The sequence below is a fragment of the Catharus ustulatus genome, chromosome 33 (assembly GCF_009819885.2).
Source record: "Catharus ustulatus isolate bCatUst1 chromosome 33, bCatUst1.pri.v2, whole genome shotgun sequence".
NCBI lineage: Eukaryota > Metazoa > Chordata > Aves > Passeriformes > Turdidae > Catharus > Catharus ustulatus.
In genome coordinates, this window is record NC_046253.1 from 1,037,140 (window position 1) to 1,050,023 (window position 12,884).

General features: G+C 40.0%; 1 protein-coding gene across 1 annotated transcript in view; it reads right to left on the reverse strand.

Moving 5' to 3' along the window:
• LOC117009458 (endoplasmic reticulum transmembrane helix translocase-like) overlaps nucleotides 1-12,759 on the reverse strand; it is a 13,504-nt gene extending 745 nt beyond the window's left edge. The window contains exons 1-5 of the mRNA XM_033083690.1: nucleotides 12,448-12,759; nucleotides 10,627-10,716; nucleotides 8,234-8,424; nucleotides 5,260-5,332; nucleotides 7-139 (exon numbers count right to left, since the gene is read on the reverse strand). Of these exons, the coding sequence (XP_032939581.1) occupies nucleotides 7-139; nucleotides 5,260-5,332; nucleotides 8,234-8,424; nucleotides 10,627-10,716; nucleotides 12,448-12,729 (769 nt within the window). The 5' untranslated portion in view covers nucleotides 12,730-12,759. The remainder of the gene's footprint in view (nucleotides 1-6; nucleotides 140-5,259; nucleotides 5,333-8,233; nucleotides 8,425-10,626; nucleotides 10,717-12,447) is intronic.
• Nucleotides 12,760-12,884: the final 125 nt, after the last annotated feature.

A 12,884-nucleotide genomic window follows, 5' to 3' on the forward strand; every position in this document is an offset into this window, starting at 1 on the left:
TGTTGCCCATCTTGCGGATTTCCGAGAGGTTGCGCAGCTGCTGCTGCACCAGGGAGGCCTCGAAGGCCACGAGCATGGAGAGGGTGAAGACGCTGTAGTACCAGAACTCATCCAGGCACCACAGGGCCACGCAGAAAACCTGGCACAAACAACAAAAAAATTTGGGAATTCTGGAAAATTCGGGAATTTGGGGATTTGGGGAAGGAATCGCGGAAAAAAAAAAAACAGAAAAGGGTGGCGGGAAAATCCTGACGGGAATGAAATGGGCTCAAAATTCCAGCTCAGGATTCCCAAAATTCCAACTCAGAATGAGCAAAATTCCAGCTCAGAATGACCAAAATTCCAGCTCTGAGTTCCCAAAATTCCAACTCAGAATTCCCAAAATTCCAATTCAGATTTCCCAAAATTCCAGCTCAGAATCCCCAAAATTCCAGCTCAGAATTCCCACAATTCCAGCTCAGGATTCCCAAAATTCCAGCTCAGAGTGACCAAAATTCCAGCTCAGAATTCCCAAAATTCCAGCTCAGAATCCCCAAAATTCCAGCTCAGAATCCCCAAAATTCCAGCTCAGAATTCCCAAAATTCCAACTCAGAATTCCCAAAATTCCAGCCCAGAATTCCTGAAATTCCAGCTCAGAGTGACCAAAATTCCAGCTCAGAATTCCTGAAATTCCAGCTCAGAATTCCCAAAATTCCAGCTCAGAATTCCCAAAATTCCAGCACAAAATTCTCAAAATTCCAGCTCAGAATTCCCAAAATCCCAGCTCAGGATTCCCAAAATTCCAGCTCAGAATTCCTGAAATTCCAGCTCAAAATTCCCAAAATTCCAGCTCAGAATGACCAAAATTTCAGCCCAGAATTCCCAAAATTCCAATTCAGATTTCCCAAAATTCCAGCTCAGAATTCCCAAAATTCCAGCTCAGAATTCCCAAAATCCCAGCTCAGAATTCCTAAAATCCCAGCCCAGAATTCCCAAAATTCCAGCCCAGAATTCCTCAAATTCCAACCCAAAATTCCCAAAATTCCAGCTCAGAATTCCCAAAATTCCAGCTCAAAATGACCAAAATTCCAGTTCAGAATTCCCAAAATTCCAGCTCAGAATTCCAAAAATTTCAGTCCAGAATTCCCAAAATTCCAGCTCAGAATTCCCAAAATTCCAGTTCAGAATTCCCAAAATTTCACCTCAATATTCCTGAAATTCCAATTAAGAATTCCCAAAAGTCAGGCTCAGAATTCCCAAAATTCCAGCTCAGAATTCCCAAAATTTCAGCCCTGAATTCCAAAAATTCCAACCCAGGATTCCCAAAATTCCAGCTCAGAATTCCCAAAATTCCAGCTCAGAATTCCCAAAATTCCAGCTCAGGATTCCCAAAATTCCAGCACAAAATTCCCAAAATTCCAGCTCAAAATTCCCAAAATTCCAGCTCAAAATGAGCAAAATTCCAGCCCAGAATTCCCAAAATTCCAGCTCAGAGTGACCAAAATTCCAGCTCAGAATTCCCAAAATTCCAGCTCAGAATGACAAAAATTTCAGCTCAGAATTCCCAAAATTCCAGCTCAGAATTCCCAAAATTTCAGCTCAGGATTCCCAAAATTCCAGCTCAGAATGAACAAAATTCCAGCCCAGAATTCCTGAAATTCCAGCTCAGAATATCAAAAATTCCAGCCCAGAATTCCCAAAATTCCAGCCCAGAATGAGAAAAATTTCAGCCCAGAATTCCCAAAATTCCAGCTCAGAATTCCCAAAATTCCAGCTCAGAATGACCAAAATTCCAGCTCAGAATGAACAAAATTCCAGCTCAGAATTCCCAAAATTCCAGCCCAGAATTCCCAAAATTCCAGCTCAGGATTCCCAGAATTCCAGCTCAGAATTCCCAAAATTCCAGCTCAGAATTCCCAAAATTCCAGCCCAGAATTCCCAAAATTCCAGCTCAGGATTCCTGAAATTCCAATTCAGAATGAACAAAATTCCAGCTCAGAATGAACAAAATTCCAACTCAGAATTCCTGAAATTCCAATTCAGAATTCCCAAAATTCCAGCCCAGAATTCCTGAAATTGCAGCTCAAAATTCCCAAAATTCCAGCTCAGAATTCCTGAAATTCCAGCTCAGAATTCCCAAAATCCCAGCTCAGAATTCCCAAAATTTCAGCTCAGAATTCCCAAAATTCCAGCTCAGAATTCCCAAAATCCCAGCCCAGAATTCCCAAAATTCCAGCTCAGAATTCCCAAAATTCCAGCCCTGAATTCCTGAAATTGCAGCTCAGAATTCCCAAAATTCCAGCCCAGAATTCCCAAAATTCCAGCCCAGAATTCCCAAAATCCCAGCTCAGAATTCCCAAAATCCCAGCTCAGAATTCCCAAAATTCCAGTTCAGAATTCCCAAAATTCCAGCTCAAAATTCCTGAAATTCCAGCTCAGAATTCCCAAAATTCCAGCTCAGAATTCCCAAAATTCCAGCTCAGAATTCCCAAAATCCCAGCTCACAATTCCCAAAATTCCAGCTCAGAATTCCCAAAATTCCAGCCCAGAATTCCCAAAATTCCAGCTCAGAATCCCCAAAATTCCAGCTCAGAATCCCCAAAATTGCAGCTCAGAATTCCCAAAATTCCAGCTCAGAATTCCCAAAATTCCAGCCCAGAATTCCCAAAATCCCAGCCCAGAATTCCCAAAATTCCAGCTCAGAATTCCCAAAATTCCAGCTCAAAATGAGCAAAATTTCAGCTCAGAATTCCCAAAATTCCAGCTCAGAATTCCCAAAATTCCAGCTCAAAATGAGCAAAATTCCAGCTCAGAATTCCTGAATATCCAATTCAGAATGCCCAAAATTCCAGCCCAGAATTCCCAAAATTCCAGCTCAGAATCTCCAAAATTCCGGTTCAGAATTCCCAGAATTCCAGAACAGAATTTCTGAAATTCAAGTTCATAACTCCTGAAATTCTGACCCAGAATTCCTGAAATTCCTGGGAAAAAGGAACCAAAATTGTCCCAATCCGGCCCAGAATTCACAAAAATTCCAGCTTAGAATTTGAAAAATTCCAGAGGAAAGGAACTGAAACTATTCCCAAAATTCCAGAGAAAAAGGGACCAGAATTCCCAAAACTTCAGCTCAAAATTCCTGAAATTCCAGCTCAGAATATCAAAAATTCCAGCCCAGAATTCCCAAAATTCCAGCTCAGAATTCCCAAAATTCCAGCTCAGAATTCCCAAAATTCCAGCTCAGGATTCCTGAAATTCCAATTCAGAATGAACAAAATTCCAGCTCAGAATGAACAAAATTCCAACTCAGAATTCCTGAAATTCCAATTCAGAATTCCCAAAATTCCAGCCCAGAATTCCTGAAATTGCAGCTCAAAATTCCCAAAATTCCAGCTCAGAATTCCTGAAATTCCAGCTCAGAATTCCCAAAATCCCAGCTCAGAATTCCCAAAATTTCAGCTCAGAATTCCCAAAATTCCAGCTCAGAATTCCCAAAATCCCAGCCCAGAATTCCCAAAATTGCAGCTCAGAATTCCCAAAATTCCAGCCCTGAATTCCTGAAATTGCAGCTCAGAATTCCCAAAATTCCAGCCCAGAATTCCCAAAATTCCAGCTCAGGATTCCCAAAATTCCAGCTCAGAATTCCCAAAATTCCAGCTCAGAATTCCCAAAATTCCTGCTCAGAATTGCCAAAATTCCAGCTCAGAATTCCTGAAATTCCAGCCCAGAATTCCCAAAATCCCAGCTCAGAATTCCCAAAATCCCAGCTCAGAATTCCCAAAATTCCAGTTCAGAATTCCCAAAATTCCAGCTCAAAATTCCTGAAATTCCAGCTCAGAATTCCCAAAATTCCAGCTCAGAATTCCCAAAATTCCAGTTCAGAATTCCCAAAATCCCAGCTCACAATTCCCAAAATTCCAGCTCAGAATCCCCAAAATTCCAGCCCAGAATTCCCAAAATTCCAGCTCAGAATCCCCAAAATTCCAGCTCAGAATCCCCAAAATTGCAGCCCAGAATTCCCAAAATTCCAGCCCAGAATTCCCAAAATCCCAGCCCAGAATTCCCAAAATTCCAGCTCAGAATTCCCAAAATTCCAGCTCAAAATGAGCAAAATTCCAGCTCAGAATTCCTGAATATCCAATTCAGAATGCCCAAAATTCCAGCCCAGAATTCCCAAAATTCCAGCTCAGAATCTCCAAAATTCCGGTTCAGAATTCCCAGAATTCCAGAACAGAATTTCTGAAATTCAAGTTCAGAATTCCTGAAATTCTGACCCAGAATTCCTGAAATTCCTGGGAAAAAGGGACCAAAATTGTCCCAATCCGGCCCAGAATTCCCAAAAATTCCAGTTTAGAATTTGAAAAATTCCAGAGGAAAAGGAACTGAAACTATTCCCAAAATTCCAGAGGAAAAGGGACCAGAATTCCCAAAACTTCAGCTCAAAATTCCTGAAATTCCAGCTCAGAATTCCCAAAATTCCAGCTCAGAATTCCCAAAATTCCAGCTCAGAATTCCTGAAATTCCAATTCAGAATTCCCAAAATTCCAGCTCAGAATTCCCAAAATTCCAGCTCAGAATTCCTGAAATTCCAATTCAGAATTCCCAAAATTCCAGCCCAGAATTCACAAAATCCCAGTCAAGAATTCCGAAAAATCCAGCTCAAAATTCCCAAAATTCCAGCTCAAAATTCCCAAAATTCCAGCTCAGAATTCCCAAAATCCCAGCCCAGAATTCCCAAAATTCCAGCACAGAATTCCTGAAAGTCCAATTCAGAATTCCCAAAATTCCAGCTCAGGATTCCCAAAATTTCAGCTCAGAATCCCCAAAATTCCAGCCCAGAATTCCCAAAATTCCAGCCCAGAATTCCCAAAATTCCAGCTCAGAATTCCCAAAATTCCAGCTCAGAATTCCCAAAATTCCAGCTCAGAATTCCCAAAATTCCAGCTCAAAATTCCTGAAATCCCAGCTCAAAATTCCCAAAATTCCAGCTCAGGATTCCCAAAATTTCAGCTCAGAATGACCAAAATTCCAGCCCAGAATTCCCAAAATTCCAGCTCAGAATGAACAAAATTCCAGCCCAGAATTCTTTGGAATTTTTTTGCTTTTATTCCCATTTTTTACCAGATTTGTGTATTTTTCCCAGATTTTTTTAAACCAAAATTTAGATTTTTTTTCCATTTCCCCCCCAATTTTGTGGATTTTTCCCAGATTTCATTCCTGATTTTTCCCAGATTTCATTCCTGATTTTTCCCAAATCTTTGGAATTTTTTCCCAGTTTTTACCTGGAACACGAAGAACGGCGCCGTGGCTCTTTCCTTGAAAAGCTCCAGGAATTCTGGCACCACCATTTCTGCCCTGCAAAGAGGAAAATCCTTGGAAAATCTGGGAAAAATCCTTGGAAAAATCCTGGAAAAATCTGGGAAAAATCCCTGGAAAATCCTGGGAAAATCCTGAGAAAATCCTGGAATAAACAACAGGAAAATCCTTGGGAAATCCTGGAAGATTCATGGAAAAATTCTTGGAAAAATCCTGGAAAATCCAAAAAAATCCTGGGAAAAACAGCAGGAAAATCCTTGGAAAATCTTGGAAAAATCCTTGAAAAAATCCTGGAAAATCCTTGGAAAAATCCTGGAAAATCCTGGAAAATCCCTGGGAAAAATTCCTTGGAAAAACCTTGGAAAATTCATGGGAAAATCCTGGAAAAATCGTGAAAAAATCCTGAGAAAATGCCTGGAAAATCCCTTGGAAAATCCATGGAAAACCCCAGGAAAAATCCCAAGAAAATCCTGGGAAAAATCCCTTGGAAAATTCATGAAAAATCCTTGGAAAATCTTGGAAAAATCCTTGAAAAAATCCTGGAAAATCCTGGGAAATCCCTTGGAAAATTCATGAAAAATCCTTGGAAAAATCTTGGAAAAATCCTTGAAAAAATCCTGGAAAACCCTGGGAAAAATTCTTGGAAAAATCATAAGAAAATCCTGGGAAAAATCCTGAAAAATCCTTGGGAAATCCTGAAAAAATCCTGGAAAAAATCCTGGGAAAAATCCTGGGAAAATCCTTGGAAAATCCTGAAAAAAATCTTGGGAAAATCCTTGGAAAATTCTGGAAAAATCCTGGGAAAAATCCTGGGAAAATCCTGAAAAAATCCTGGGAAAAATCCTGGGAAAATCCTTGGAAAATTCTGGAAAATCCTTGGAAAAATCCCTGGAAAATCCTGACAAAATCCCTTAGAAAAAATCCCAGGAAAATTCAGAAAAAATCCTGGAAAAAATCCTTGGAAAAATTCCTGGAAAATCCCTTGGAAAATCCCAAGAAAATCCCAGGAAAATCCTGGGAAAATCCCATAGAAAAATCATGGAAAATCCTGAAAAAATTCATGGAAATGCCTGGAAAAATCCCAAGAAAATCCCTGGAAAATCTTGGAAGAATCCTTGGAATAATCCTGGAAAATCCTTGGGAAAATCCCAAGAAAATCCCAGGAAAAAACCCATAAAAATCCTTGGGAAAATCCTTGGAAAATTCATGAAAAATCCTTGGAAAATCTTGGAAAAATCCTTGAAAAAATCCTGGAAAATCCTGGGAAAAATTCTCGGAAAAATCATAAGGAAATCCTGGGAAAAATCCTGAAAAATCCTTGGGAAATCCTGAAAAAATCCTGGGAAAAACCCTGGGAAAATCCTGGAAAATTCTTGGAAAAATCCCTGGAAAATCCTGACAAAATCCCTTGGAAAAAATCCCAGGAAAATTCAGAAAAAATCCTGGAAAAATCCTTGGAAAAATTCCTGGAAAATCCCTTGGAAAATCCCAAGAAAATCCCTGTAAAATCCTGGGAAAATCCCATAGAAAAATCATGGAAAATCCTGGAAAAATTCATGGAAATGCCTGGAAAAATTCCAAGAAAATCCCTGGAAAATCTTGGAAGAATCCTTGGAAAAATCCTGGAAAATCCTTGGGAAAATCCCAGGAAAACCCCAGGAAAAACCCCAGGAAAAACCTTGGAAAATTCATGGGAAAATTCTTGGAAAAATCCTGGAAAATCCTTGGAAAATTCATGAAAAATCCTTGGAAAATCTTGGAAAAATCCTTGAAAAAATCCTGGAAAATCCTGGGAAAAATCATAAGAAAATCCTGGGAAAAATCCTGAAAAATCCTTGGAAAATCCTGAAAAAATCCTGGGAAAAATCCTGGGAAAATCCTTTGAAAATCCTGGAAAAATCCTGGGAAAAATCCTTGGAAAATTCCTGGAAAAATTCTGCAAAATTCTGGGAAAAATCCCTTGGAAAAATCTTGGAAAAATCCTTGGAAAACCCTGGGAAAAATCCCTGGAAAATCCCTTGGAAAATCCTGGAGGGAAAAAATCCTTGGAAAATTCACGGAAAAATCTTGGAAAAATCCCAAGAAAATCCCTGGAAAATCCTGGGAAAAATCTCTTGGAAAATTCATGGAAAAGTCTGGAAGAATCCCAAGAAAATCCCAAGAAAATCCCTGGAAAATCCTGGGAAAACACCCAAGAAAATCCTTGGGAAATTCATGGAAAATCCTTGGAAAAATCCCAGAAAAAATCTCAGAAAAATCCTTGAAAAAGCCATGGAAAAGCCTGGAAAAATCCCAAGAAAATCCCAAGAAAATCCCAAGAAAATTCATGGAAAATTCATGGAAAATTCATGGAAAATTCATGGAAAATTCATGGAAAATTCATGGAAAATTCATGGAAAATTCATGGAAAAGTCTGGAAAAATCCCAAGAAAATCCCAGAAAAATCCCTTGAAAAATTAATGGAAAAATCCTGAGAAAATCCTTGGAAAATTCCAGGAAAAATCCCAGAAAAATCCTTGGAAAATTCATGGAAAAATTCCAGAAAAATCCCAGAAAAATCCTCAGAAAATCCCTGGAAAATCTTGGAAAATCCCTGGAAAATTCCCCAGAAGATTCTGGAATATTTTCCTAAAATATATTTAGACATTCTCAGAAATATTTTGGAATTTTTCAAAAAAAATCAGGAATATTTCTCAAAGATATTCTGGGATCCCTGGAATATTTTGGGATATTTTCCTTTTTCCCAGGATATTTTTTTACATTTCCCCAGAACATTTTGAAATATTCAAAAACATTTTGGAAATATTTTCCCAAGATATTTTGGGAAATATTTTCCTGCAATATTTAAAACATTTTGAAAATATTTTCCTGGAATATTTCACCCTCATTCCCATGATTTTCCCCCTTAAAAAAAAACAAAAAAAAATCAGAAAATCTCACTTGTTATTCCCAAATTTCCTCTCAGCTTCCCGGATTTCCTGCTCCTCCTGGAAGCCTCTGGAATTCTGATAAAATCCCAAGGGATGCTCCACAGGAAAAGCCACAGGCAGGAATTGTTTTTTTCCATGGATTTCGTAGGAATATTTGATTTTCTGGAATTCGAAGCTCAGCGCTTCCTGCCCGTCCTCACCCTGCAAAAAAAAACAAAAAAAAATTAAAAATCTCAAATTTCTCATTCCTGGAAAAAATCTCAGCCTGGATGGGGTGAAAATCCTGGAATTACAAAGTTTTCATGGAGGAAAATCCTAAAATTCCAATTTTTCTTAGAGAAAAATCCAAAATTCCAATGTTTTCATGGAGGAAAATTCTAAAATTCCAATTTTTCTTGGAGAAAAATCCAAAATTCCAATGTTTCCCTGGATGGTTTTGCCTGGAATTTCCAAATTTTTTTCCCCATTAATTGGATTTTCAGGGATGAATTTAATGTAATTTTTAGATTTTCATGGATAAATTTTATGGAATTCCCAGATTTTTCCCCACTAATTGGATTTTCAGGGATGAATTTCATGGAATTTCCAGATTTTCATGGATAAATTTCATAGAATTTCCAAATTTTTCCCCACTAATTGGATTTTTCTGGACAAATCCATGGAATTTCCAGATTTTCATTGATAATTTTCATGGAATTTCCAAATTTTTCCCCATTAATTGATTTTTTCTGGATAAATCCCATCAGATTTCCCAGATTTTTCCCCATTAATTGGATTTTTAGGGATGAATTTCATGGAATTTCCAGATTTTCATGGATAAATTTCATGGAATTCCCAGATTTTTCCCCATTAATTGGATCTTTCTGCATAAATCCAAGGAATTTCCAAATTTTCATGGATAAATTTCAAGCAATTTCCAGATTTTTCCTCATTAATTGGATTTTCAGGAATAAAACCATGGAATTTCAAAATTTTAATGGATAAATTTCATGAATTCCCAGATTTTTACTCATTAATTGATTTTTTCTGGATAAATCCCATCAGATTTTCCAGATTTTTCCCCATTAATTGGATTTTCAGGAATACATTTCATGGAATTCCCAGATTTTTCCCCATTAATTGGATTTTTAGGAATAAATTTCATGGAATTTTCAGATTTTCATGAATAAATTTCATGGAATTCCCAGATTTTTCCCCATTAATTGGATTTTCAGGGATAAATCCATGGAATTTCCAGATTTTCATGGATAAATTTCATGGAATTCCCAGATTTTTACTCACTAATTTTTTTTTTTCTGGATAAATCCCATCAGATTTCCCAGATTTTTTCCCCATTAATTGGATTTTTAGAGATGAATTCCATGGAATTTCCAAATTTTCATGGATAAATTTCATTGAATTCCCAGATTTTTCCCCATTAATTGGATTTTCAGGGATGAATTCCATGGAATTTCCAGATTTTCATGGATAAATTTCATGGAATTTCCAAATTTTTATTAATTGATTTTTTTCTGCATAAATCCCATCAGATTTCCCAGATTTTTCCCCATTAATTGGATTTTCAGGGATAAATCCAAGGAATTTCCAAATTTTCATGGATAAATTTTACGGAATTTCCACATTTTTTCCCCATTAATTGGATTTTCTGGATAAATCCAAGGAATTTCTAAATTTTCATGGATAATTTTAATGGAGTTCCCAGATTTTTCCTCATTAATTGGATTTTCAGGGATGAATTTCATGGAATTTTCAGATTTTCATGGATAATTTTCATGGAATTCCCAGATTTTTCCCCATTAATTGGATTTTTCTACAGAAATCCCATCAGATTTCCCCCATAAATTGGATTTTTAGGGATAAATCCCCTCAGAATTCCCCCATAAATTGGATTTTTAGGGATAAATCCCATCAGAATTCCCCCATAAATTGGATTTTTAGGGATAAATCCCATCAGAATTCCCAAATTTCCCTCATAAATTGGATTTTTAGGGATAAATCCCATCAGATTTCCCCCATAAATTGGATTTTTAGGGATAAATCCCATCAGATTTCCCCCATAAATTGGATTTTTAGGGATAAATCCCATCAGATTTCCCCCATAAATTGGATTTTTAGGGATAAATCCCCTCAGAATTCCCCCATAAATTGAATTTTTCTGGATAAATCCCATCAGAATTCCCCCATAAATTGGATTTTTAGGGATAAATCCCATCAGAATTCCCCCATAAATTGGATTTTTAGGGACAAATCCCATCAGAATTCCCCCATAAATTGGATTTTTAGGGATAAATCCCCTCAGAATTCCCCCATAAATTGGATTTTTAGGGATAAATCCCATCAGATTTCCCCCATAAATTGGATTTTTGGGGATAATTCCCCTCAGAACTCCCACATTTCCCTCACCTGCTCCCTGTAGATCGGCACCAGCTCCACGGAGCCGTTGTTGGGGGTTGGCACCACCTTGGCCAGGGTGGCTTTTTGGGGACAGGGTTCCTGGGGGAAAAAAAGCAGGAAAATCCCTTCAAAAATCCCATTTTTTTTATTCCTTAAAATCTCCTTTTATATCCCTCCAAAATCCCATTTGTTATTCCTTAAAATCGCCCTTTATATCCCTCGAAAATCTCATTTTTAACCCTTTTAAATCCCACTTTATATTCCTCCAAAATCTCATTTTTTATTCCTTAAAATCCTCTTTTTATCCCTCAAAAATCCCACTTTTTCCTCTTTAAAATTCTTTATTTACACCTTCACTATTCCATATTTTATCTCTCTAAAATCCCCTATTTACACCTTCAATACTCCACACTTTATCCCTTTAAAACCCCAAATTTTACACCTTTAAAATCCCAAACTTTAGACCTTGAACATCCCACATTTTTTATTTAAAACCCCATTTTTCACAGTTAACACCACAATATCTAACAAGCACAAAACATTTTAATCCCTAACATTTATTATTTTATATTTAACAGATTAACACCCCAAATCCCCCTCAGCCCCAAATCCCCTTTAAACCTCAAATTCCCCCCAAACCCAAATTCCCCCTCAGACCCCTCAGCCCCAAATCTCCCCCAAATCCCAAATCCCCTTTAAACCTCAAATCCCCCTCAGATCCCAAATCCCCTTCAGACTCCAATTCTCTCCTCAGACCCCTCAGCCTCAAATCCCCTATAAACCTCAAATTCCCCCTCAGACCCCTCAACCCCCAAATCTCCCCCAAATCCCCTTTAAACCTCAAATCCCCCTCAAATCCTAAATCCCCTTTAAACCTCAAATCCCCTCAGATCCCAAATCCCCTTTAAACCCCTAAACCGCCCCCAAATCCCAATTCTCTCCTCAGACCACTCAGACCCTAAATCCTCCCTCAGCCTCAAATCCCCCTCAGATCCCAAATCCCCTTTAAACACCCAAATTCCCCCTCAGCCCCAAATCCGCCTCAAATCCCAAATTCCCTTTAAACACCCAGATCCCCCCCAAACCCCAATTCTCTCCTCAGACCCCTCAGCCCCAAATCTCCTCCAAATCCCACTCAGATCCCAAATCCCCTTTAAACCTCAAATCCCCCCTCAGACTCCTCAGCCCCAAACCCCCCTCAGATTCCAAATCCCCTTTAAACCTCAAATCCCCCTCAGATCCCAAATCCCCTTTTCAACCCCCAATCCCCTTTTCAACCCCCAAATCCCCCTCAGATCCCAAATCCCCTCCAAACTCCAATTCTCTCCTCAGACCCCTCAGCCCCAAATCTCCTCCAAATCCCCCTCAGATCCCAAATCCCCTTGAAACCCCCAAACCCAAATTCTCTCCTCAGACCCTTCAGGCCCCAAATCGCCCCTCAGCCCCAAATCCCCCTCAGATCCCAAATTCCCTTTAAACCAAATTCTCTCCTCAGACCCCTCAGCCCTTAAATCCCCCTCAGATTCCAAATCCCCTTTAAACTTTAAATCCCCCTCAGATCCAAAATTCCCTTTAAACCCCTAAACCGCCCCCAAACCTCAATTCTCTCCTCAGACCCCTCAGCCCCCAAATCCCCTTTAAACCTCAAATCCCCCTCAGATCCCAAATCCCCTTCAGACTCCAATTCTCTCCTCAAATTCCTCAGCCCCCAAAACCCCCGTCAGCCCCAAATCTCCTCAAAACCCCTTTAAACCCCTCAGATCCCAAATCCCCTTTAAACCTCAAATCCCTCTCAGATCCCAGCTCCCCTCAGGCCTTTCCCGCGCTCACCCTGACGCAGCTGAGGGCGCACTCGGCGTGCACGGACCAGAGCCCGGCCAGCGCCGTCAGCAGCTGCAGCGCCGCGATGGCGCCGAGCGCCAACAGCGCCGCTTCGGGCGGCCCCGCCGCCTCCGCCGGCCCCCAGAGCCGCGGCCCCCACAACCACAACCAGGCCGGGTAGAGACCGGCGGCGAACGGCAGCACGGTACCGCGGAGCAACCGCGGCCGCCGCCGGTAAAGCGTCACCGACGAGACCAGCTCGTCCTCAGGGGCCGCCGCGGCCGCCGCCATCTTCCCTCCGCCCTCAGAGCGCCGCTTCCGCTTTCGCTTTGGCTTCTACGCACGCGCCGAGCCCGCGTTTCCCGCCTCAGGGCTGGAGCGTGCGCAGAGAGAAGGAGTGGCGGAAGTGAAGCGGAAGTGGAGGCGGAAGTGGAGCAGTGGTGGCG